This window comes from Salvelinus fontinalis, chromosome 2, assembly GCF_029448725.1.
Source record: "Salvelinus fontinalis isolate EN_2023a chromosome 2, ASM2944872v1, whole genome shotgun sequence".
Taxonomy (NCBI): Eukaryota; Metazoa; Chordata; class Actinopteri; order Salmoniformes; family Salmonidae; genus Salvelinus; species Salvelinus fontinalis.
This window is the reverse complement of record NC_074666.1, coordinates 13,729,585-13,757,271: the sequence shown is the minus strand read 5'-3', so window position 1 is coordinate 13,757,271 and position 27,687 is coordinate 13,729,585. Positions and strand designations below refer to the sequence as shown.

The 27,687-nt window shown below is 46.6% G+C and overlaps 1 protein-coding gene across 2 annotated transcripts in view; it reads right to left on the bottom strand.

Moving 5' to 3' along the window:
• LOC129812633 (potassium/sodium hyperpolarization-activated cyclic nucleotide-gated channel 1) overlaps positions 1–23,700 on the bottom strand; it is a 162,107-nt gene extending 138,407 nt beyond the window's left edge. The window contains exons 1-2 of one of the 2 annotated variants that reach the window (XM_055864377.1): positions 23,162–23,700; positions 7,790–8,213 (exon numbers count right to left, since the gene is read on the bottom strand). In XM_055864377.1, the coding sequence (XP_055720352.1) occupies positions 7,790–8,213; positions 23,162–23,526 (789 nt within the window). In that variant the 5' untranslated portion in view covers positions 23,527–23,700. The remainder of the gene's footprint in view (positions 1–7,789; positions 8,214–23,161) is intronic. The other variant, XM_055864366.1, reaches the window with a different exon arrangement.
• Positions 23,701–27,687: the final 3,987 nt, after the last annotated feature.

Genomic DNA, 27,687 nt, shown 5'->3' with positions numbered 1-27,687 from the left:
GGCTATGATCCGGTAGAGAGAGGACCAACCTGAGTCCCCGTGGTGGGGCTATGATCCGGTAGAGAGAGGACCAACCTGAGTCCCCGTGGTGGGGCTATGATCCGGTAGAGAGAGGACCAACCTGAGTCCCCGTGGTGGGGCTATGATCCGGTAGAGAGAGGACCAACCTGAGTCCCCGTGGTGGGGCTATGATCCGGTAGAGAGAGGACCAACCTGAGTCCCCGTGGTGGGGCTATGATCCGGTAGAGAGAGGACCAACCTGAGTCCCCGTGGTGGGGCTATGATCCGGTAGAGAGAGGACCAACCTGAGTCCCCGTGGTGGGGCTATGATCCGGTAGAGAGAGGACCAACCTGAGTCCCCGTGGTGGGGCTATGATCCGGTAGAGAGAGGACCAACCTGAGTCCCCGTGGTGGGGCTATGATCCGGTAGAGAGAGGACCAACCTGAGTCCCCGTGGTGGGGCTATGATCCGGTAGAGAGAGGACCAACCTGAGTCCCCGTGGTGGGGCTATGATCCGGTAGAGAGAGGACCAACCTGAGTCCCCGTGGTGGGGCTATGATCCGGTAGAGAGAGGACCAACCTGAGTCCCCGTGGTGGGGCTATGATCCGGTAGAGAGAGGACCAACCTGAGTCCCCGTGGTGGGGCTATGATCCGGTAGAGAGAGGACCAACCTGAGTCCCCGTGGTGGGGCTATGATCCGGTAGAGAGAGGACCAACCTGAGTCCCCGTGGTGGGGCTATGATCCGGTAGAGAGAGGACCAACCTGAGTCCCCGTGGTGGGGCTATGATCCGGTAGAGAGAGGACCAACCTGAGTCCCCGTGGTGGGGCTATGATCCGGTAGAGAGAGGACCAACCTGAGTCCCCGTGGTGGGGCTATGATCCGGTAGAGAGAGGACCAACCTGAGTCCCCGTGGTGGGGCTATGATCCGGTAGAGAGAGGACCAACCTGAGTCCCCGTGGTGGGGCTATGATCCGGTAGAGAGAGGACCAACCTGAGTCCCCGTGGTGGGGCTATGATCCGACAGAGACCAACCGTGATGTATTGTTGTCTCTACTTCTTGCCTTTGTGCTGTTGTCTGTGCCCAATAATGTTTGTACAATGTTTTGTGTTGCTACCATGTTGTTGTCATGTTGTTTTGCTACCATGCTGTGTTGCCATGTGTTGCTGCCATGCTATGTTGTTGTCTTAGGTCCCTCTTTATGTAGTGTTGTGGTGTCTCTCTTGTTGTGATGTTTGTTTTGTCCTATATTTTCATTTTTAATACAAGCCCCCGTCCCTGCAGGAGGCCTTTTGGTAGGCCGTTATTATAAATAAGAATTTGTTCTTAACTGACTTGCCTAGTTAAAAAAGGGTTAAATAAAAACAAATACTGTTACATGTAAACCGAAATAGTTTGAGATAAGTGGTTATGAGCCTTCAATCAGTCCCCTCCCTCTGAAGTCAGAGACCAGAGACAGTGGCAGCTCTTCCATCAGTCCCCTCCCTCTGAGGTCACAGACAGTGGTAGCTCTTCCATCAGTTCTCTCTCTTCTTCTGAGGTCAGAGACCAGAGACAGTGGCAGCTCTTCAACCTGTCCCCTCCCTCTGAAGTCAGAGACCAGAGACAGGCGGCTCTTCCATCAGTCCCCTCTCTCCCTCTGATGTAAGAGACCAGATACAGTGGTGGCTCTTCCATCATTCCCCTCCCTCCCTGTGCAGTCAAACAGAGACAGAGGCGGCCCTTCCATCAGTCCCCTCTCTCCCTCCCTCTGCTGTCAGAGACCAGAGACAGTGGCAGCTCTTCCATCAGTCCCCTCTCTCCCTCCCTCTGAGGTAAGAGACCAGAGACAGTGGCTGCTCTTCCATCAGTCCCCTCTCTCCCTCCCTCTGAGGTAAGAGACCAGAGACAGTGGCAGCTCTTCCATCAGTCCCCTCCCTCCCTCTGCAGTCAGAGACTGAGTGATATAATGGCCGAGCAACAACAGAGAGAGAAAAACACACACAGGAAAGTCTCATGAAGGCTAGTAAATATCTGCATTGCTGGCTTTGTGGGGCTTTAGGCTGGGTATCTGTGAAGCTCTTTGTGACAACTGCTGATGTAATAAGGGCTTTATAAAATAAGTGTGATTGATGAATAAATAAATGATTTAACACTAATATGTTGAGACATTCAGAGATATTCTGAGGCTGTAGAGGCTACACATAGCATTGTTAAGGAATTGGTGGCTGGCTGCTCAGTCTACAGAGACTGTTCTAATGGATAATGAAGAGAATAATACTGTCTGGCTTGTGTTTCTCTCAGCCCCTGGTGAGATAAAGAGCTGCATCTGGCTCTGGTCTCTGCAGAGGGAGGGAAGGGGCTGATGGAAGAGCTGTCACTGTCTCCGTCTCTGACCTCAGCGGGAGGGAGGCGACTGGTGAAATAGCTGTCACTGTCTCCATCTCTGAAAGCAGAGGGAGGGAGGGAGAGAGGGGACTGTTGGAAGAGCTGCCACTATCTATGGCAGTAGAGGGAGGGAGTGGACTGATGGAAGAGCTGATGGAAGAGCTGCCACTGTCAATTCAATGGGTAACATATTGTTACATTGCCAAAGCAAGTGAAATAGATAATACACTCACAAAATCCACTCCAAATACACTCCATCCACTCCAAAATAATAGAGACATTTCAAATGTCATATTATGGCTATATACAGTGTTGTAACGATGTGCAAATATTTTAAAGTACAAAAGGGAAAATAAATAAACATAAATATGGGTTGTATTTACAATGGTGGTTGCCCCTTTCTTGTGGCAACAGGTCACAAATCTTGCTGCTGTGATGGTAAACTGTGGTATATCACCCAAATAGATATTAGAGTTTATCAAAATTAGATTTCTTTTTTCTCGAATTCTTTGTGGGTCTGTGTAATCTGAGGGAAAATAAGTCTCTAATAAAGTCTCTAATATGGTCATACATTTGGCAAGAGTTTTTGGAAGTGCAGCTCATTTTCCACCTCATTTTGTGGGCAGTATGCACGGTGGCCTCGAGTCTATACAAAGCTTTCCTTCATTTTGGGTCAGCTACAGTGGTCAGGTATTCTGCCACTCTGTACTATATGTTCAGGGCCAAATAGTATTCTAGTTTGCGCTGTCTTTTGTTAATTCTTTCCAATGGGTCTAATTGTGTTGCTGTCCTGGGGCTCTGTGGGGTCTGTTTGTGTTTGTGAACAGAGCCCCAGGACCAGCTTGCTTAGGGGACTCTTCTCCAGGTTCATCTCTCTGTAGGTGATGGCTTTGTTATGGAAGGTTTGGGAATGACTTCCTTTAAGGTGGTTGTAGAATTTAACGTCTCTTTCCTGGATTTTGATAATTAGCAGGTATTAGCTTAATTCTGCTCTGCATGCATTATTTGGTGTTTTACATTGTTCACTGAGAGTCTCAATTTGGTGTTTGTCCCATCTGTCTATGGCAGTAGAGGGAGGGAGGGGAATGATTGAAGAGCTACCACTGTATCTGTCTATGGCAGTAGAGGGAGGGAGGGGAATGATTGAAGAGCTACCACTGTATCTGTCTATGGTAGTAGAGTGAGGGGACTGATATTTAACAGGCCAGACAGAGGAATGACAGGAATGCTGAGGACAGTGGCTCCAGACTGCAGAAGGCCCTGGCTGCACCATCGAGATCTTTCGTAATCCAACAGAAAGTGGGCTGTCACAACGTCGGGCCATTGTGACAGCAGTGGGCTGTGTTTATCCATTCGTTGTGTGGTTATCTACTGTGGGATGGATAACGTGTTACGACAGTTTGGTGTACAACTGACTGAGTGCCTACTCCCTTTTCCTCTGACTGGGTTGGATGTCTCAAATGGCAAGCTGTTGCCTATATAGTGCACTATTTTTTTAACCAGAGCCTTATGGGCACTATGTAGGGCATAAGGGAACCATTTTGGGACATAGACACAGTGTGTCGGTTTCGTTCACTCTCGGTTTATTCATCTGTTTATTTCGTCTGGTTACACCAAAATAACTATCTATTCCATACAGTGGGCCAAACAAGGCTGTCGAGAGAGAGAGAGAGAGAGAGAGAGAGAGGAGAGAGAGGAGAGAGAGGAGAGAGAGAGGAGAGAGAGGAGAGAAGGAGAGAGAGAGAGAGAGAGAGAGAGAGAGAGAGAGAGAGAGAGAGAGAGAGAGAGAGAGAGAGAGAGAGAGAGAGAGAGAGAGAGAGAGAGAGAAGAGAGAGTGACGAGAGAGAGAGCAGAGAGAGAGAGAGAGAGAGAGAGAGAGAGAGAGAGAGAGAGAGAGAGAGAGAGAGAGAGAGAGAGAGAGAGAGAGAGAGAGAGGGAGAGAGAGAGAGAGAGAGAGAGAGAGAGAGAGAGAGAGAGAGAGAGAGAGAGAGAGAGCGTGCGAGCAGTTTGTCACTGCAATTTTGTATTATATTTGAATTATCAACCATCCGTGTAAAAACATGGAATATGATTTTCCGCTTCTAACGTCCTCTATCATGCAGTGGTGTTGTTCCTATGCCAGGCACAGCTGTGTAAACTGTATTGTGTGGACTACACATTTCAGCCTGTGCCAGAAATGAACTATCTAGAGGTTAGACGTTGGCAACAGCACAGGAGCTGTACAGTTTGTGCCAGCAGGTCTAGCTGGTCTCTGGTTGAATCAGACAATCAAAAGCACTTAGAGCCGGCCTGGGTTCAAATACTTGATCTGTGTTTTATTGAGCTTGTCTGGAATAATGGCTAAAGCAAATGATGATAGGACGGGCTCAGAGAGCGGCTTGACAGCAGTGTCATGGCGACCCTTAATTGTGAAACTCTTAATTGTGAAGGTAAGGAAAATAATGAAGTCATTGCTTGCTGAGAAAGCAGCTGAGTATTAAAGAGGAGATGAGAGCAGGAAGAGGAGGAGTGGTAGACAGAGGAAGAGGCGGAGCAAGAGGAGGAGAAACAGGACAGTGGTAGACAGAGGGAGAGGCGGAGCAGGAGGAGGAGCTACAAGACAGTGTTAGACAGAGGAGGAGGCGGAGCAGGAGGGGATGCTACAGGACAGTGGTAGACAGAGGGAGAGGTGGAGCAGGAGGAGGAGCTACAGGACAGTGGTAGAGGGAGAGGCGGAGGAGGAGGAGGAGCTACAGGACAGTGGTAGACAGAGGGAGAGGCGGAGCAGGAGGAGGAGCTACAGGACAGTGGTAGACAGATGGAGAGGTGGAGCAGGAGGAGGAGCTACAGGACAGTGGTAGAGGGAGAGGCGGAGCAGGAGGAGGAGCTACAGGACAGTGGTAGACAGAGGGAGAGACGGAGCAGGAGGAGGAGCTACAAGACAGTGGTAGACAGAGGGAGAGGCGGAGCAGTAGGAGGAGCTACAAGACAGTGTTAGACAGAGGGCGAGGCGGAGCAGGAGGAGGAGCTACGAGACAGTGGTAGACAGAGGGAGAGGCGGAGCAGGAGGAGGAGCTACAAGACAGTGGTAGACAGAGGGAGAGGCGGAGCAGGAGGAGGAGCTACGGGTCAGTGGTAGAGAGAGGGAGAGGCGGAGCAGGAGGAGGAGCTACAGGACAGTGGTAGACAGAGGGAGAGGCGGAGCAGGAGGAGGAGCTACAAGACAGTGGTATACAGAGGGCGAGGCGGAGCAAGAGGAGGAGCTACAAGACAGTGGTAGACAGAGGGAGAGGCGGAGCAGGAGGAGGAGCTACGGGATAGTGGTAGACAGAGGGAGAGGCGGAGCAGGAGGAGGAGCTACAGGACAGTGGTAGACAGATGGAGAGGTGGAGCAGGAGGAGGAGCTACAGGACAGTGGTAGAGGGAGAGGCGGAGCAGGAGGAGGAGCTACAGGACAGTGGTAGACAGAGGGAGAGACGGAGCAGGAGGAGGAGCTACAAGACAGTGGTAGACAGAGGGAGAGGCGGAGCAGTAGGAGGAGCTACAAGACAGTGTTAGACAGAGGGCGAGGCGGAGCAGGAGGAGGAGCTACGAGACAGTGGTAGACAGAGGGAGAGGCGGAGCAGGAGGAGGAGCTACAAGACAGTGGTAGACAGAGGGAGAGGCGGAGCAGGAGGAGGAGCTACGGGTCAGTGGTAGAGAGAGGGAGAGGCGGAGCAGGAGGAGGAGCTACAGGACAGTGGTAGACAGAGGGAGAGGCGGAGCAGGAGGAGGAGCTACAAGACAGTGGTATACAGAGGGCGAGGCGGAGCAAGAGGAGGAGCTACAAGACAGTGGTAGACAGAGGGAGAGGCGGAGCAGGAGGAGGAGCTACGGGATAGTGGTAGACAGAGGGAGAGGCGGAGCAGGAGGAGGAGCTACAGGACAGAAACATTACATTAGGTTATATAAACTGCATCATCAATGCTGCATCAGCACTATTAGGTTGTTCGGTAAAGACAGTCAACATATTAAATAAACTAGTCTGATTAAATCTTATCTCTGTCTAATGCAACTTTACATTTGGAATCATTTGCAAATAAAATAGTTGGGTCATACCTTTAGTAAGCTAAATTAAGCCAATGGAAGGTGCTAGACAGGTTTGTAATGAATTAATGTCTGAGCACAAAGCCTATTGGCACAGAATCTCCGGTCTGTGATTTTGCTTTTGACCTCATTGAGGTCTCCCATTTTCAAATGTTACGGGAGCATCATATCAGCATTCTGGCAAATGATCATAGTTTGCACATTTTGCACATTCATGTTGATCAATTGATCAATCAGCTAAGTAAAGGAATGATAGGGAGAGTATTACCAGCTGGTTAAATGGAGTGACTCATGGTGTAGTGAAATAGCTCAATAAGAGGGTAATGAGTTACAATCACTCGCTCTCTCTTTCTCTCTCTCACTCTCTCTTTCTCTCTCTACCTCTCATTCTCTCTCTACCTCTCTACCTCTCATTCTCTCTCTACCTCTCATTCTCTCTCTACCTCTCATTCTCTCTCTCTCTTTCTCTCTCTCTCTCTCTCTTTCTCTCTCATTCTCTCTCATTCTCTCTCTACCTCTCATTCTCTCTCTACCTCTCTCATTCTCTCTCTACCTCTCTCATTCTCTCTCTACCTCTCTAATTCTCTCTCTACCTCTCTCATTCTCTCTCATTCTCTCTCTACCTCTCTCATTCTCTCTCTACCTCTCTCATTCTCTTTCATTCTCTCTCTACCTCTCTCATTCTCTCTCTACCTCTCTCATTATCTCTCTACCTCTCTCATTATCTCTCTCTCTCTCTCTCTCTCTCGCTCTCGCTCTCTCGCTCTCTCTCTCTCTCTCTCTCTCTCTCTCTCTCTCTCTCTCTCTCTCTCTCTCTCTCTCTCTCTCTCTCTCTCTCTCTCTCTTTCTCTCTCTACCTCCCACTGTTTAGTGGCAGTGGCATTCTGCCTGTTTAAGAGACCGAGAAGAGGAGAGCACTTTCTGAAATAATTCACTACCCGCTACCTTTTTCTGGCCTCTTTTACTCTCATATGGATTTCAAATGTCTCTGAAGTGAAAGTGACAGTGTCAGTTACTTTAACGTGCAGATAGTCAGTATTTGGATAATGAGAGTTGGTCTGTTACAGACTACGGGGAGAAATAGAGAGAAAATAGGGCTTTGGGGTTTTGTCGTGACCTTTGACATTCTGGTAGAGACACAAACACAAACACGAACATGCATGGTGGCACTCTCTCTCGTGACCTTTTTCCTCCCTCATACAACCATGAACACATTAAGGTGAGTACACACACACACGAATGCACACACACACACACACACACACACACACACACACACACACACACACACACACACACACACACACACACACACACACACACACACACACACATTTTTTTACTGCATCCCTTACCTCCTCCCACTGGTGTATGTATCTGATGAGTCGGGAAAGTCTCAGTAGCCTCAGAAGAGACAGAATCTTAGTAAACCTCACGATCCTCAGCGCCCTCGCCGTCTTGTACACCTCTGAGTCAAACCCCTTTTCCACTATTAGAAATATATAATCCACTGGTATGGACGAGAGGAAGTCGACCACAAACCAGCTCTTCAGGTAGTTCATCTTTATGACCTTGGGGTCCAGGATGATCTCGGAGCTCTCCTCGTTGACGATCCCCGTGCGGAAGTTCATGACCAGATCCACGAGGAAGATGGTGTCTGATGCTACGTTGAATATTAGCCAGGTGGTGGTGGTCTGCTCTGAGAAGAAGGTTATTCCTACAGGAATGATGATCAGGTTCCCCATCATCATGACCAGCATTACCAAGTCCCAGTAGAACCTAGAAGAGACAGAGAAAGGATTAACAAATCATATTACAACAAACAGAGGTGTCAAAAAGAATGGCTGGAATGTGTGAATATATAGTATAGGTACATAGATGACTACTGTACCAGTAGAACCTAGAACAAACAGGAAACATACTGTATGTACCAGTAGAACCTAGAACAAACAGGAAACATACTGTACCAGTGGAACCTAGAACAAACAGGACACATACTGAACCAGTAGAACCTAGAACAAACAGGAAATATACTGTACTGTACCAGTAGAACCTAGAACAAACAGGACACATACTGTACTGTATCAGTAGAACCTAGAACAAACAGGAAACATACTGTACCAGTAGAACCTAGAACAAACAGGAAACATACTGTACCAGTAGAACCTAGAACAAACAGGAAACATACTGAACCAGTAGAACCTAGAACAAACAGGAAATATACTCTACTGTACCAGTAGAACCTAGAACAAACAGGACACATAATGTACTGTACCAGTAGAACCTAGAACAAACAGGAAACATACTGTACTGTACCAGTAGAACCTAGAACAAACAGGAAACATATTGTACTGTACCAGTAGAACCTAGAACAAACAGGAAACATACTGTACCAGTAGAACCTAGAACAAACAGGAAACATACTGTACCAGTAGAACCTAGAACAAACAGGAAACATACTGTACTGTAGCAGTAGAACCTATAACAAACAGGACACATACTGTACTGTACCAGTAGAACCTAGAACAAACAGGAAACATAATCTACTGTACCAGTAGAACCTAGAACAAACAGGACACATTAAAAAAAAATTGAATCAAACCACGACCCAGGCATTGCTAGCGCCATGTACCTAGCTCTTTAATATCAACTGAGCCACACAGGGACATACAGTACATGGCTGGATACATGGCTGGATACATGGCTGGATACATGGCTGGATACATGGCTGGATACATGGCTGGATGCATGGCTGGATACATGGCTGGATACATGGTTGGATACATGGCTGGATACATGGCTGGATACATGGCTGGATACATGGTTGGGTACATGGCTGGATACATGGCTGGATACATGGCTGGATACATGGCTGGATACATGGCTGGATACATGGTTGGATACATGGCTGGATACATGGCTGGATACATGGCTGGATGCATGGCTGGATACATGGCTGGATGCATGGCTGGATACATGGTTGGATACATGGCTGGATACATGGTTGGATACATGGTTGGATACATGGCTGGATACATGGCTGGATGCATGGCTGGATACATGGCTGAATACATGGCTGGATGCATGGTTGGATACATGGTTGGATACATGGTTGGATACATGGCTGGATGCATGGTTGGATACATGGTTGGATACATGGCTGGATACATGGCTGGATACATGGTTGGATACATGGTTGGATACATGTCTGGATACATGGCTGGATACATGGCTGGATACATGGCTGGATACATGGTTGGATACATGTCTGGATACATGTCTGGATACATGGCTGGATACATGGCTGAATACATGGTTGGATACATGTCTGGATACATGGCTGGATACATGGTTGGATACATGTCTGGATACATGGCTGGATACATGGCTGAATACATGGCTGGATGCATGGTTGGATACATGGTTGGATACATGGCTGGATACATGGCTGGATGCATGGTTGGATACATGGTTGGATACATGGCTGGATACATGGTTGGATACATGGCTGGATACATGGCTGGATGCATGGTTGGATAAATGGTTGGGTACATGGTTGGGTACATGGCTGGATACATGGCTGGATACATGGTTGGATACATGTCTGGATACATGGCTGAATACATGGCTGGATGCATGGTTGGATACATGGCTGGATACATGGCTAAATGCATGTCTGTACTGTATACCAAATAGAGACATCTGCGTGGGTGTGAATACACTATACCTGTATGCATGTATGCCTAAACCCGGACATCATCCATAAACAGAGGCTGGAGGGATAAACCCGGACATCATCCATAAACAGAGGCTGGAGGGATAAACCCAGACATCATCCATAAACAGAGGCTAGAGGGCTAAACCCACACATCATCCATAAACAGAAGCTGGAGGGATAAACCCACACATCATCCATAAACAGAAGCTGGAGGGATAAACCCAGACATCATCCATAAACAGAAGCTGGAGGGATAAACCCAGACATCATCCATAAACAGAAGCTGGAGGGATAAACCCACACATCATCCATAAACAGAGGCTGGAGGGATAAACCCACACATCATCCATAGACAGAAGCTGGAGGGATAAACCCAGACATCATCCATAAACAGAGGCTGGAGGGATAAACCCACACATCATCCATAAACAGAGGCTGGAGGGATAAACCCACACATCATCCATAAACAGAGGCTGGAGGGATAAACCCAGACATCATCCATAAACAGAGGCTGGAGGGATAAACCCAGACATCATCCATAAACAGAGGCTGGAGGGATAAACCCAGACATCATCCATAGACAGAAGCTGGGTAGAGGACAATCTGACTCTACTAACATTACAGCACAGGAGGTTGGTGGCACCTTAATTGGGGAGGATGGGCTCGTGGTAATGGCTGGAGCAGAACAAGTGGAATGGTATCAAACAGAGTGAAGCTTGGAAGGTACTATCCAAACTTTGTCCAATAAGAAATGTTTCATTTTTGCTTTCTTTGCTAAAAACGTTTTGCTTACCCGGTGCCCTACTGAACAGTGTTCCCTACTGAACACTGCGCCCTACTGAACACTGCACCCTACTGAACACTGCGCCCTACTGAACATGGCGCCCTACTGAACACTGCGCTCTACTGAACATGGTGCCCTACTGAACACGGTGCCCTACTGAACACTGCGCCCTATTGAACACGGTGCCCTACTGAACATGGTGCCCTACTGAACACTGCGCCCTATTGAACACGGTGCCCTACTGAACACGGTGCCCTACTGAACACTGCGCCCTATTGAACACGGTGCCCTACTGAACACGGTGCCCTACTGAACACTGCGCCCTACTGAACACTGCGCCCTACTGAACATGGCGCCATACTGAACACGGTGCCCTACTGAACACTGTACCCTACTGAGCACTGCACCCTACTGAACATGGTGCCCTACTGAACACTGTTCCCTACTGAACACGGTGCCCTACTGAACACTGTGCCCTACTGAACACGGTGCCCCTACTGAACACTGCACCCTACTGAACACTGTGCCCTATTGAACACTGCGCCCTACTGAACACGGTGCCCTACTGAACACTGCGCCCTACTGAACACTGCACCCTACTGAACACGGTGCCCTACTGAACACTGCACCCTACTGAACACTATGCTCTACAGAAAACGGTGCACTACAGAAAACTGTGCTCTACAGAAAACTGTGCTCTACAGAAAACTAGGGCCCTACTGAACACTGTGCCCTACTGAACACTGTGCCGTACTGATTACTGTACCATACTGAATGCAAACCTCCTCCTGATTCTAGTCTGTGTTGATGTGTCTGTCTGTCTTCCGATCAGAGAAGCCACAAATGATCCATGATGGGGCGCCCAGCCGGCAGGGCCGAGTGAGTCTGATCGTCAAACATTCACAAAATGTCCTGCTGGCCTAGGCCTAATGATAAGGCCGTTCCATCTCATCCATGGCACTAAAATAGATGCTTTCCAGAATCCTATCTCGTGCTAAAAACTGTCCGGTGACGCCCGTCGATGTCGATGCTCGGCTGGACTGGAGATGCGTCCCAAATGTCACCCTATTCCCTATGTCATACACTACTTTCAACCAGAGTCCTATTAGCCTTCGTTGAAAGTAGTCCACTATATAAGGAACGAGGTTCCATTCGGAACGCAACCGACTGATTTGGAGATGCACTCTGCGGGCTGAAATGGATCTGTTTAAATAAAGCAAGCAGCAGACAGTGGTTGAGTCCTTGCTTTATAAATATCTGAAGATCATGTGTCAGGTAATTGTCTGCACTTCAGCTAAACGGTCATTTCTCTGGGTTAATAATAGACAGATTGGGATATTTATAAAACCAAGACAAGGCATCTCTGATCTCTTCTATGACTGGCAGTCAGGGAGGAATATTCTCACGTTGAGCTTGTTTGAAGCACAATGGCACAAATGTGTATAATGAGCCTGTTTGGCAGATTTCTAAATGTAAATTAAGACAGGCCAAATCACTTGGCAAATGTGACTGGTAAAAACCCTTGTGAGCACAAAATATGACATTTTGAGTGTCAGAAGTATTTAACGTGTTACATTACCAGTAAATATCGCCAATTCATCTCATTTATTTTGTCTCTGAGAGAGGTCATCTAGTCAGATTATCATTGTTATCTAAGGCAACTCTTTAACCATCACATTTACTTATACATTGGAGTCATGTTTTGTTTGCACTTGTCTCTTGGCTGATCTGCCAACCAGAAGAGCATTCAGCTAGGAACAAGGTTCAGATAGAAATATGTTAGGTAGAACAAACATGCCTCTCTCTGACATGTAGAATAAGGACTCAGGCCAGCCCTATTCAATACATTTCTTCCTGCAACGTTCCACAATATTTGCCTACTACTGAACATGACACGGACCTCAACAGAGAGATCACATGGTCAAGAATTAGAATGCAGAATTACTACCTGTAGTCCATCACAAGGTCAAGGTCATTGTTTATGTACTCAACTGATAAACAAACAAACGGGGGCCATTTTAAATTTGACAACTATTTTCTCCCATTAGCCAGTGTGTTCCGCTGTTGCACCAAACAGAATGTAGATCTTGTAGTTATTACAGAATGGTATTGTTCTACATTCAATCCAATGACTAAGCAGCGACTGATGGAATTGTTCTGTGATGTACTGTAGCTACTTTATGTGTAAAAACACAGAGACAAGCACTGCTAATTGGGAAGCAATTAAAGAGGGCATGAATTTGGTCAAAAGTAAGACACTGGCTGTGTCTGAAAAGGAACCCCGTTCACTATATAGCACACTGGTTTTGAACAGGGCCCATAGTGCTTTTCTCAAAGGTAGTGCACTATGTAGCACACTGGTTTTGAACGGGGCCTATAGGGTTCTGCTCAAAGGTAGTGCACTATATAGCACACTGGGTTTGAACGGGGCCTATAGGGTTCTGCTCAAAGGTAGTGCACTATACAGCACACTGGGTTTGAACAGGGCCTATAGGGCTCTGCTCAAAGGTAGTGCACTATGTAGCACACTGGTTTTGAACAGGGCCCATAGTGCTTTGCTCAAAGGTAGTGCACTATGTAGCACACTGGTTTTGAACAGGGCCTATAGGGTTCTGCTCAAAGGTAGTGCACTATATAGCACACTGGTTTTGAACAGGGCCCATAGTGCTTTGCTCAAAGGTAGTGCACTATATATGAAATAGGTGGGGTGCCATTTTGGACTGATCCATGGACTTGGGGAAATGTGAGACACTCTTTTGTTTACATCTTCCTTCGTTAAGCTACGTTAGGACACCTGTCTGATGGGGGTAAAAATAGAAGCTAGACCCAGCCACATAAATAATAAATAACGCGCCAAACAGTTACACACCTCTAAAAATAGAAGGTTTGCTTTAGTGTTGTTGTTGGAATCTGAAGATGTCCGGGTTTGATAACACAATTCTGCTGTGACATATTAGAATTTAACATTTTATTTTTTATCAAAATATTGTGATGACAGCCTATTTCAAATGACCTTCACTCAAGGTACAACAGTGCTGTTGGTGAGGCTGTTGAGACTTACATTAGTCAAGGATGATATTACTTGCTACAAAGTAATAATCTCCTTCATTCGATCAATGCAACAAAAGATATTCGATTATCTTTTGTTAAAACAACGTAAATTAGAGTGAGAGTAGTGGTATTTTCATCAGGGTCAAATTATACAAGAAGAATTATACAGCAATGTCATGTTATCTGGACATGGTGCTATCTGGACATGGTGCTATCTGGACATGGTGCAATCTGGACATGGTGCTATCTGGATATGGTGCTATCTAGACACGGTGCTATCTGGACATGGTGCTATCTGGACATGGTGCTATCTGGACATGGTGCTATCTAGACACGGTGCTATCTGGACATGGTGCTATCTGGACATGGTGCTATCTGGACATGGTTCTATCTGGACACGGTGCTATCTGGACATGGTGCTATCTAGACATGGTGCTATCTAGACATGGTGCTGTCTAGACATGGTGCTATCTAGACATGGTGCTATCTGGACATGGTGCTATCTGGACATGGTGCTATCTAGACATGGTGCTATCTGGACATGGTGCTATCTGGACATGGTGCTATCTGGACATGGTGCTATCTGGACATGATGCTATCTGGACATGGTGCTATCTGGACATGGTGCTATCTGGACATGGTGCTATCTGGACATGGTGCTATCTGGACATGATGCTATCTGGACATGGTGCTGTCTAGACATGGTGCTATCTGGACATGATGCTATCTGGACATGGTGCTATCTGGACATGGTGCTATCTGGACATGGTGCTATCTGGACATGGTGCTATCTGGACATGGTGCTATCTAGACATGGTGCTATCTGGACATGGTGCTGTCTAGACATGGTGCTATCTGGACATGGTGCTATCTAGACATGGTGCTATCTAGACATGGTGCTATCTGGACATGGTGCTATCTAGACATGGTGCTGTCTAGACATGGTGCTATCTGGACATGGTGCTATCTAGACACGGTGCTATCTGGACATGGTGCTATCTGGACATGGTGCTATCTGGACATGGTGCTATCTAGACACGGTGCTATCTGGACATGGTGCTATCTGGACATGGTGCTATCTGGACATGGTTCTATCTGGACACGGTGCTATCTGGACATGGTGCTATCTAGACATGGTGCTATCTGGACATGGTGCTATCTGGACATGGTTCTATCTGGACATGGTGCTAACTGGACACGGTGCTATCTGGACATGGTTCTATCTGGACATGGTGCTATCTGGACATGGTGCTATCTGGACATGGTTCTATCTGGACATGGTGCTATCTGGACATGGTGCTATCTGGACATGGTGCTATCTGGACATGGTGCTATCTGGACATGGTGCTATCTGGAAATGGTGCTATCTGGACATGATGCTATCTGGACATGGTGCTATCTGGACATGGTGCTATCTAGACACGGTGCTATCTGGACACGGTGCTATCTGGACATGATGCTATCTGGACAAGGTGCTATCTGGACATGATGCTATCTAGACATGGTCATCATATCTGGACATGGTGCTATCTGGACATGATGCTATCTGGACATGGTGCTATCTGGACATGGTGTTATCTGGACATGGTGCTATCTGGACATGGTGCTATCTGGACATGATGCTATCTGGACATGGTGCTATCTGGACATGGTGCTATCTGGACATGGTGCTATCTAGACATGGTGCTATCTGGACATGGTGCTATCTGGACATGGTGCTATCTGGACATGGTCATCATATCTGGACATGGTGCTATCTGGACATGGTGCTATCTGGACATGGTGCTATCTGGACATGGTGTTATCTGGACATGGTGCTATCTGGACATGATGCTATCTGGACATGGTGCTATCTGGACATGGTGCTATCTGGACATGGTGCTATCTGGACATGGCATGCTATCTGGACATGGTGCTATCTGGACATGGTGCTATCTGGACATGGTGCTATCTGGACATGGTGCTATCTGGACATGGTGCTATCTGGACATGGTGCTATCTGGACATGATGCTATCTGGACATGGTCATGCTATCTGGACATGGTGCTATCTGGACATGGTGCTATCTGGACATGGTGCTATCTGGACATGGTGTTATCTGGACATGGTGCTATCTGGACATGGTGCTATCTGAACATGATGCTATCTGGACATGGTGCTATCTGGACATGGTGCTATCTGGACATGGTGCTATCTGGACATGGCATGCTATCTGGACATTGTGCTATCTGGACATGGTGCTATCTGGACATGGTGCTATCTGGACATGGTGCAATCTGGACATGATGCTATCTGGACATGGTGCTATCTGGACATGGTGCTATCTGGACATGGTGCTATCTGGACATGATGCTATCTGGACATGGTCATGCTATCTGGACATGGTGCTATCTGGACATGATGCTATCTGGACATGGTGCTATCTGGACATGGTGCTATCTGGACATGGTGCTATCTGGACATGGTGCTATCTGGACATGGTGCTATCTGGACATGGTGCTATCTGGACATGATGCTATCTGGACATGATGCTATCTGGACATGATGCTATCTGGACATGGTCATGCTATCTGGACATGGTGCAATCTGGACATGATGCTATCTGGACATGGTGCTATCTGGACATGGTGCTATCTGGACATGGTCATGCTATCTGGACATGGTGCTATCTGGACATGGTGCTATCTGGACATGGTGCTATCTGGACATGGTGCTATCTGGACATGGTGCTATCTGGACATGGTGCTATCTGGACATGGTGCTATCTGGACATGGTGCTATCTGGACATGATGCTATCTGGACATGGTGCTATCTGGACATGGCATGCTATCTGGACATTGTGCTATCTGGACATGGTGCTATCTGGACATGGTGCTATCTGGACATGGTGCTATCTGGACATGGTGCTATCTGGACATGGTGCTATCTGGACATGGTGCTATCTGGACATGGTGCTATCTGGACATGGTGCTATCTGGACATGGTGCAATCTGGACATGGTGCTATCTGGACATGGTGCTATCTGGACATGGTGCTATCTGGACATGGTCATGCTAAACGAAAGAAAGAAGACAGAAGCGTATTCTCCAACAGAACTAACGTTAGTCTACAACAGGCCAAGCATGAGACCCTTTCTGAAATCTATAAATAATTAATATTACTAACCAGCCATTAATCTTTAAGCAGCCTCAGTATTAAGAATGTGTTGGAGATTAAGTTCCAGATGCTTTTTGAAGCTATTCAAAGCAGTCGTGAACGGTGTTGTCTGTCATTCATGGGTGGACTATTGTTGCTTTCATTTTCATTACAAAGTCACATTGTTGTTGTGGTCATGAAACATATTTAGAAACCATTGAAAGACTGTTGTGGGGGCCTTTTTTCATTATAACGTCACAAAATAAACTGGGTTTTATGTCTCCAAAAACGATACAACTGAAAGCCTGCAACAACAAAAACAAGGCCCTCCTTTTGTGTTGTGAACCATAAAAACCTATTGGAAACCCAACTACAGTAGGACAGGTGACAGGTAACCTAGTGGTTAGAGCGTTGGGCCAAATAACCAAAAGGTTGAATCCCCGAGCCGACAAGGTGAAAAAAATCTTGTCGGTGTGCCCTTGAGCAAGGCGCTTAACCCTAATTGCTCCTGTAAGTCGCTCTGGATAAGAGTGTCAGCTAAATGACTAACATGTACTAGAGAGGGGCTCCATCCGATTACATGTCTAAATGATGCAGCAGCCAGACAGTACATCAGTCTAATTCTGGGAACACAGCAGAGAAATTGAATAACAACAAAGACAAAGTCCCTGAAATGATCTGATGAAAAAAAGAAGAAGGGGTTTATTTTTCCAAGCGGATACAGACAGGAGGATTTGAGCCAAACAAAAAGAGCACCCTTGCCATCCTGCCATCCAGGACCTATATAATAGGCGGCGTCAGAGGAAAGACCAAAAAATTGTCAGACTCCAGTCACCCTAGTCATAGACTGTTTTCTCTGCTACCGCACGGCAAGCGGTACCGGAGCGCCAAGTCTAGGACCAAAAGGCTCCTTAACAGCTTCTACCCCCAAGCCATTAGACTGCTGAACAGTTAATCAAATGGCCACCGGACTATTTACATTGCCCCCCCCCCCCCCCCCCCCCCCATTTGTCTTGTCCACTGTTATTACTCACTGTTTATTATCTATGCATAGTCACTTCACTCCTACCTACATGTACAAATGACCTCTAACCTGTTCCCCAGTACACTGACTGTGCCAGTACCCCCTGTATATAGCCTCGTTATTGTTGTTTTATTGTGTTACTTTTTATACTTTTTTACTTTAGTCTACTTGGTAAATATTTTATTCTTCTTGAACTGCACTGTTGGTTAAGGGCTTGTAAGTAAGCATTTCACGGTAAAGTCTACACATGTTGTATTTGGCACATGTGACTAATAAAGTTGGATTTGATTTAATTTGATATCCAACACATCTGGTGTACATGACAATAAAACATATTTTGCTTTTGTTTTAAAAGAATAGCAGCTTAGCCAAGTATAGAATAGCAGTGTAGCCAGGTGTAGAATAGCAGTGTAGCCAGGTATAGAATAGATGTGTAGCCAGGTATAGAATAGCAGTGTAGCCAGGTATAGAATAGCAGTGTAGCCAGGTATAGAATAGATGTGTAGCCAGGTGTAGAATAGAAGTGTAGCCAGGTATAGAATAGAAGTGTAGCCAGGTATAGAATAGAAGTGTAGCCAGGTATAGAATAGAAGTGTAGCCAGGTATAGAATAGAAGTGTAGCCAGGTATAGAATAGCAGTGTAGCCAGGTATAGAATAGAAGTGTAGCCAGGTATAGAATAGAAGTGTAGCCAGGTGTAGAATAGCAGTGTAGCCAGGTGTAGAATAGAAGTGTAGCCAGGTGTAGAATAGAGGTGTAGCCAGGTGTAGAATAGAAGTGTAGCCAGGTGTAGAATAGAAGTGTAGCCAGGTGTAGAATAGAAGTGTAGCCAGGTATAGGATAGAAGTGTAGCCAGGTGTAGAATAGAAGTGTAGCCAGGTATAGAATAGAAGTGTAGCCAAGTATAGAATAGCAGTGTAGCCAGGTATAGAATAGAAGTGTAGCCAGGTGTAGAATAGAAGTGTAGCCAGGTATAGAATAGATGTGTAGCCAGGTGTAGAATAGAAGTGTAGCCAGGTGTAGAATAGAAGTGTAGCCAGGTGTAGAATAGCAGTGTAGCCAGGTATAGAATAGAAGTGTAGCCAGGTATAGAATAGAAGTGTAGCCAGGTGTAGAATAGAAGTGTAGCCAGGTGTAGAATAGAAGTGTAGCCAGGTATAGAATAGAAGTGTAGCCAGGTATAGAATAGAAGTGTAGCCAGGTATAGGATAGAAGTGTAGCCAGGTGTAGAATAGATGTGTAGCCAGGTGTAGAATAGAAGTGTAGCCAGGTATAGGATAGAAGTGTAGCCAGGTATAGAATAGAAGTGTAGCCAGGTATAGGATAGAAGTGTAGCCAGGTATAGAATAGAAGTGTAGCCAGGTATAGAATAGAAGTGTAGCCAGGTATAGAATAGAAGTGTAGCCAGGTATAGAATAGAAGTGTAGCCAGGTATAGGATAGAAGTGTAGCCAGGTGTAGAATAGATGTGTAGCCAGGTATAGAATAGCAGTGTAGCCAGGTGTAGAATAGCAGCGTAGCCAGGTATAGAATAGCATTGTACAAGGTATAGAATATCCATACAATTCTGAATTGGAGCCAAGAATACAGAGTAGACTTACAGCATTGGTGTAGAATAGCCACTCAATTATATAGACCAGGGCCAAGAAGGAAGAGCTCTGCTCTGGCATTGTTTATGGCCTTCTCTCTTTACATTGACAAGATAACACATCACTGTGATGTAGAGCCCAGTGGAAGGTGTCATGAATGAGGCAAGGCTATAGAGCAAACTGCTGAACCCCTGTCATGTGACAAGGGAGGTGACCATTTGAGGACGTTGTAAAAGGGAGTCAAGGTTTCCATTCAATCATCTTGGTATAAAACAAGGCATTTGCATTCTCTTTAGTCGAGTGCGAGCAAAGATTCCAATAAATTGTAGCCAATAAATTGTAGCTAGTAAAAAAAATTGCACTCGTGTTATAACTTTACAGGCTTGAATCTCTCAAATGATCTCTATTAATGAGACAGTTATCTAATTATTATTTGTTAATAAGCAGTCACGTGATTGGTGCAAATTATGCCCGGTGTGTCTGCTATTCCAGAACAGGTTGATCATGTTACATAATTGTTGTGGGGCCTGCTGTAGCCTAAAGTAAGCTCATTGACTGATATGTAGTATTTCTAATCCTGGCTAACCTTCTTTCTACAATCTAATGACACACCGTTCTGGAATATGACCGACCACTGTGACCCCGCCCTATTTGCAACGCAAGGAATGTGTTTATCCTACCATTCAAACGACAATAACATGTGAGTTTTTATTTTGGTGACAGCCAATATTTATATGAGAAGATAAGGGGTGTCCTAAAGCTAAAGATACAAAATATCTCATAATCAGGATTGAAAGTAGCCTAAGCTGGTTTGGATCCGGTATGGAGTATACCAGCAAAATAAATAGTTGGGATACGCCATACCGGTTAAACATGCGCCTATCACAATAATTAAAACATAGATTCCAAGAAATGTGTAGGCTATTACACTATTTATCATTACCGCATGTCTGTCACATGAAAAATATGTGAATAGACTTGAAAACTTGTGGAATGTTAATTTTGTCTCGGGAACCGAATTGGAGAAATATGAATAATTTCTTTCAGCATCTTGAGAGAATGCGGAAACGCGTTTAGGGACCGTATTATTATATCATTTCTTTCAGCAACATAAAAACGGGCTATATTTAGTTTTCAACCACATAAACTATTCATCCAAGACGAACTGAAATATTACCAGAAACATGTTGGATCATTTTCATAAGTTTTCGTTTCCTTAAAACGAGTCAAACTGATGTCATTTGGAAATGTTGCACGGAAAACCTCCCTGCTCCGTGAGAGAAGCAGACATGAATCTATCAATTTACATATGACATTATTCTGGTGAGCAAGGCGTAATTTTGTATTCTAGACAAACATCAAGTAATGACAGAAGAGAAGCTGCATGTATCTAATTATAGACAACTTGACTAACAAATACCCTACCAAATGTCGGTAATTATAAGCAGAAAAATATCTAGGCCAAATTAGGCTTAAAAACTATTTGACAAGTCTGTAATATTAGATCCATAGAGATCTGACTAAATTAATAGGGATTATATGTGTAATTATATGATTAGGCCCATAAAAGAAATATATTTTTAAAATGCTCGTAACGGGAAGAAATGTCATCTCCTTCACCCCTGCTCATAAACAGCATAATTTGTGTAGTAGTAAGATAGCAGAAGCTATCTCCAGTCTCCACAGTGCAGAGTAGCATGTCAGCACCATGGACAGCGACGAGTTAGATTTAACCGAGTCACCATAAAGTTCCAACACACTACTAGATTATTAGATTAGTATTAGGTTATTATTAATACTGTAGATTATTTGAGAAGGCGATGGGCTATGTCAGGTCCACACAGTGCAGAGTTACATTTCATCACCATGGACAGCGACGAGTTAAACTCAGCCGATTCAACGTGAAGTCCCAGCTCGCTACTGACGGGAACAAAGGGGAGTCACCTCACCATCCATCCAACTCTAGCAGGGGACACGGATGGAAGGGAAGGCACAACCAACTATGCCGTGTTTGATTTGTGAATTTAAAACGTAGCCTATTGGATATGGGAACACTCGGATCTGACATTATAGCAGTGCATTTACATACACGTCAATGTTCAGGAAGTGTAGATATATATATATATATATATATATATATATATATATATATATATCTTGAAATGACACTGAAATGTTTAAACAACACACAATACAAAGCTGGGCTGTTACTGAACAAACGAGGCAGATTATGAAAGCTTCCATTTGGCCACTATAATTTTACCTTGTCAGGCGATGTGAAGATTAATTCATTCTGTCAAACAACATTCTACTGACTTACATTTACCAAAATAAGAATGATATTTTTTATATGCAGCATTCAATCAGGCTCATTCTGTTATTCATGTCAATGCGCAGCATTAGGTCGGTTCTATGCAGTCCCAAAAAAATGTCTGTGAGACAGTCAGTCAGTGTACGCGTGATGATCCATGCACAGCAATAGTTGCAAAGAAATAATACAAATATTTATGACGTAATGTCTACACAAGCCCATTAACCACTTATCTCAAACTTTATCCAATTTAAGTCGTTAAACAAATAAACCAATCAGCTTTATCATACGAGGGATCGTTGTAATGGGTTTATAGCTCCCTATAAACAAATAGGCAAATTCCATCATGTTTAATTCTGCGCAGTTCTCCTTGGATTTATGTTTGATGGACGTGTATCCCACGTCAGAGCATTTTGCATTCTATTTTCTGTACATTCTTCAGGGTTTTACAGACTGGCTCCGTTTAACTGTTCAAATGCCGGGTGTTTGAATTCATGCCTTCCCTTGTTATTCACTTGTTCATTTTGATGCGGATAACCAATGTTTAATTATCTCTCTCTCTCTCTCTCTATGCTCTGTGGTCGTTTCTCGATACAATTTTACCGCATATGTATGTTTCTATCCAGAGGCCATCCTCAATGATCCTCTTCGTTTCATCATTGCAGGCAGAGCTACAACGACATGTTTCCATCCTTGATGTTCCTACATTACTGTCATGTTAAACCCGGGTAACGTCGCTTAGGCTATTATAGAACCGCATATGCCACAAGCAAGACTGCCTTATTGGTGTATTGTTGTGTGAACAATCAACATTTGTGTATTCAACTCGTGACATTCACCATCCTTTTTCCAAGGACATTTCGTGGATTCATTTATTTCTGTCTTCCACATTAGAATAATGCAAACATTGCAATGGAAAATATGAATATGATCACAATTCGATAGGTAAAACAATCAATGCCTCTATAATTGCCTCAATACAGAAACAAGATTAGCCTCTGCTTTGGGCGATGCGTAACGCACACTGATGACAGAGTGGATGTGGTGTCTTGCGGACCTGGCTCTGTGGGTGACGGCATGGGTAAAAAGCTGAGAAGATGACTTTCCACTCCTTACCTAAAATCGCTATAGGGATGAATGATCCAGTATCCAGCCGTCTGCACCCTTTCTTGCTCTTTCTCAACGGCTTTCTGACTGCCGAACATTCGCAGGGAGAACTTATTGACGCCGGGCTGCATCATCGCTCCAAATTGCCGCTGCATAAAGCCATGTCGGTTACCGGACCCGTCTATATCGTCGAACCCGACCAAGGCTTCCTCCCGGTCCCCCTTGAAGCCCACCGAGTTTCCATGGTCCCCTCCTTTCATGTTCTGGCTCCCCATATTATTCTTCTGTATCGAGTCTTGCCTTTGAAATACATTATTCCCATCTGCTTTCTCCCCTTCTTTGTTGCTGGAGAACGAATTTGATTTATCTTCCATGATTTTCACTAAAACGTACTGTCTCCAGGCTCGGAGCACACAGGCTACGCGCAAAACTCAAGAGGACCCGCTGTAAAGCGCTCCCGTGTTTCATTTGATGTCCTTCAACTGCTCGGCTCCGCTGCCTCCTTTGCAAATGCTGCAAACTGAGACCGACTTCTAGTGAACCTGACAGATCAGGTTTCCTGTGTTACCGCCATCTACCGACCGGACTGTATTTATTGGTTCAAGCCCCTATCACGCTCGCGCAGCACTGCGGTTTAAGAGGCACATTGCTGGCTGCGGCTCGTGCACTTCATTTCCATAATGTGATTGATGATAGAGCTCCCCTTCCTCATCAGTTTAGTGAATAATATGACCCTTCAGCAGACGATGATATGAAGAAAAAATGAACCCCTCACTTAAATGACATATAATATATGAACATTTAATACTAGTTTTATTAACTCAATGCAGAATGCCTTGACAATCATTGTCTCAAAATGCATTTTGCTTTTCCCCAGACTGACATCTATGTGTAAGCATTTACCCTGGTATTATTACCCTGTGATTTATGCATTCAAATCAAATGCCTTCATTATATTCACAGCACATCAGAGAGCATGCATGCTGTGATCATACACCACTCTGTGATGCTACATCTGTCATCATACATCACATAGAGCCTGTTGTATAGACTTGTTCTTCAGCAGAGATGAGCTGTGGGAGAATGGCATGGCACTGTAGCCTACTGTCTGTCTGTTCAGCTATAGTCACCATATGTGTTAATCACACCTTCAACAGTGGCGCAGTATGCTATCAGATGGACTCAGCTGGATATAAGCTATTCTCTGCTTTTTGCATTACGTAGTAGACTAAAGGGTCAAATCAATTCAAATATTATTGGTCACGTACACATGGTTAGCAGATGTTATTGGTCACATACACATGGTTAGCAGATGTTATTGGTCACATGCACATGGTTAGCAGATGTTATTGGTCACATACACATGGTTAGCAGATGTTATTGGTCACATACACATGGTTAGCAGATGTCATTGGTCACATACACATGGTTAGCAGATGTTATTGGTCACATACACATGGTTAGCAGATGTTATTGGTCACATACACATGGTTAGCAGATGTTATTGGTCACATACACATGGTTAGCAGATGTTATTGGTCACATACACATGGTTAGCAGATGTTATTGATCACATACACATGGTTAGCAGATGTTATTGGTCACATACACATGGTTAGCAGATGTCATTGGTCACATACACATGGTTAGCAGATGTTATTGGTCACATACACATGGTTAGCAGATGTTATTGGTCACATACACATGGTTAGCAGATGTTATTGTGAGTGTAGCGAAATGCTTGTGCTTCTAGTTCCCGACAGTGCTGCAATATCTAACAAGTAATATCTAACAATTCCACAACAAATACCTAACACACATAAATGTAAGTAAAGGAATGGAATAAGAATATATAAATATAAAGATATGGATGAGCAGCGTTAGAGCGTCCGTGTGTGTCGTCTCAGAGTAGGAGTGCGGATTTAGGACAAGTCCTACCTTTTAGATCACAGTGCATAAGATGACATGGGCGGGGGGACGGGGCGGGGGGACGGGGCGGAGGGACGGGGCGGGGGGAGGGAGGGGGGACAGGGCGGGGGAGGGACGGGGCGGGGGGACGGGGCGGGGGGGAGGGACGGGGGGACGGGGTGGGGGGATGGGGCGGGGGAGGGACGGGGGGACGGGGCGGGGGAGGGACGGGGGGACGGGGCGGGGGGACGGGGCGGGGGGACGGGGTGGGGGGACGGGACGGGGGGACGGGGGGAGGGGGCGGGGGGACGGGGCGGTGGGAGGGGACGGGGAGGGACGGGGGGACGGGACGACGGGGCGGGGGGATGGGACAGGGGGACGGGGCGGTGGGAGGGGGTGGGGGAGGGACGGGGGGACGGGACGGGGGGAGGGGGCGGGGGGACGGGGCGGTGGGAGGGGACGGGGGGACGGGGCGGGGGGAGGGGGCGGGGGGACGGGGCGGTGGGAGGGGACGGGGGGGACGGGGCGGGGGGACGGGACAGGGGGACGGGACGGGGGAGGGGGCGGGGGGACGGGGCGGTGGGAGGGGACGGGGGAGGGACGGGGGGGACGGGGCGGGGGGACGGGACGGGGGGACGGGACGGGGGGAGGGGGCGGGGGGACGGGGCGGTGGGAGGGGACGGGGGAGGGACAGGGGGACGGGGCGGGGGGACGGGACGGGGGGACGGGACGACGGGGCGGGGGGACGGGGCGGTGGGAGGGGACGGGGGAGGTACGGGGGGACGGGGCGGGGGGAGGGGGCGGTGGGAGGGGACGGGGGAGGGACGGGGCGGGGGGCGGGGGGACGGGACGGGGGGACGGGGCAGGGGGACGGGACACCTGATCTTTGCTCTGTGCTCCTTTGAGATGTGTGATACCTACGACCTCAAGTCTAACTGTCTCCTCATATGTTCCCGTTTGAATCGAAACAAAAAGAACGATTATGGTTGTTGTTTACCGTGTCCAATACCAAGAAAGTGTGCGTCAATAATGAGTTGATAATAATTCAAATAAACAAATGATTGGAAAACACCTCAGTCATAATAATGCTGCTTCACATGCAGTGAGTCAGAGGTAAAGTCCACCTTGTCAGTGACAGTGACACGCACACTCTGACTGCGTCATTACCTTGTCAGTGACACCCACACTCTGACTGCGTCATTACCTTGTCAGTGACACCCACACTCTGACTGCGTCAGTACCTTGTCAGTGACACCCACACTCTGACTGCGTCATTACCTTGTCAGTGACACCCACACTCTGACTGCGTCAGTACCTTGTCAGTGACACCCACACTCTGACTGCGCTGTTGTGCCTTGTTCACCACACTATCTGTGTGGGTGGACCATTTCAGTTTGTCTGTGATGTGTACACAGAGGAACTTAAAACATTCCACCTTCTCCACTACTGTCCCGTCAATGTGGATAGAGGGGTGCTCCCTCTGTTGTTTCCTGAAGTCCACAATCCTCTCCTTTGTTTTGTTGACGTTGAGTGAGACGTTGTTTTCCTGACACCACACTCCGAGTGCCCTCACCACCTCCCTGTAGGCTGTCTCGTCGTTGTTTGTAATCAAGCCCACTACTGTTGTGTCGTCTGCAAGCTTGATGATTGAGTTGGATGCGTGCATGGCCACACAGTCGTGGGTGAACAGGGAGTACAGGAGGGGGCTGAGCACGCACCCTTGTGGGGCCCCAGTGTTGAGGGTCAGCGAAGTGGAGATGTTGTTTCCTACCTTCACCACCTGGGGGCGACCCGTCAGGAAATCCAGGACCCAGTTGCACAGGGCGGGGTTGAGACCCAGGGCCTCCAGTTTGATGATGAGCTTGGAGGGTACTATGGTGTTGAATGCTGAGCTGTAGTCATTGAACAGCGTTCTTACATAGGTATTCCTCCTGTCCAGATGGGATAGGGCAGTGTGCAGTGTGATGGCGATTGCATCATCTGTGGACCTGTTGGGGCGGTATGCAAACTGAAGCGGGTCTAGGGTGGCCGGTAAGGTGGAGGTGATATGATCCTTGACTAGTCTTTCAAAGCACTTCATGATGACAGAAGTGAGTGCTACGGTGCGGTAGATATTTCATTTAGTTTTCTTTGCATTCTTGGGTACAGGAACAATGGTGGCCATCTTGAAGCATGTGGGGTCAGCAGACTTGGATAGGGAGCGATTGAATATGTCTGTAAACACTCCAGCCAGCTGATCTGCGCATGCTCGGCTAGGGATGTCGTCTGGGCCAGCAGCCTTGCGAGGGTTAACACGTTTAAATGTTTTACTCACGTCGGCCACGAAGAAGGAGATGAGGGGGGCATAGTCCTTGTAAGTGGGCCACGACAGTGTCTCTGTATTAACCTCAAAGCGTGCAATGAAGATGTTTAGTTTGTCTAGAAGCATGACGTCGGTGTCCATAACGTGGCTGGTTTTCTTTTTGTAGTCCGTGATTTCCTGTAGACCCTGCCACAAACGTCTCGTATCTGAGCTGTTGAATTGCGACTCCACTTTGTCCCTGTACCGGCATTTCGCTTGTTTGATTGCCTTGCGGAGGGAATAACTAAACTGTTTATATTCAGCCATATTCCCAGTCCTCTTTCCA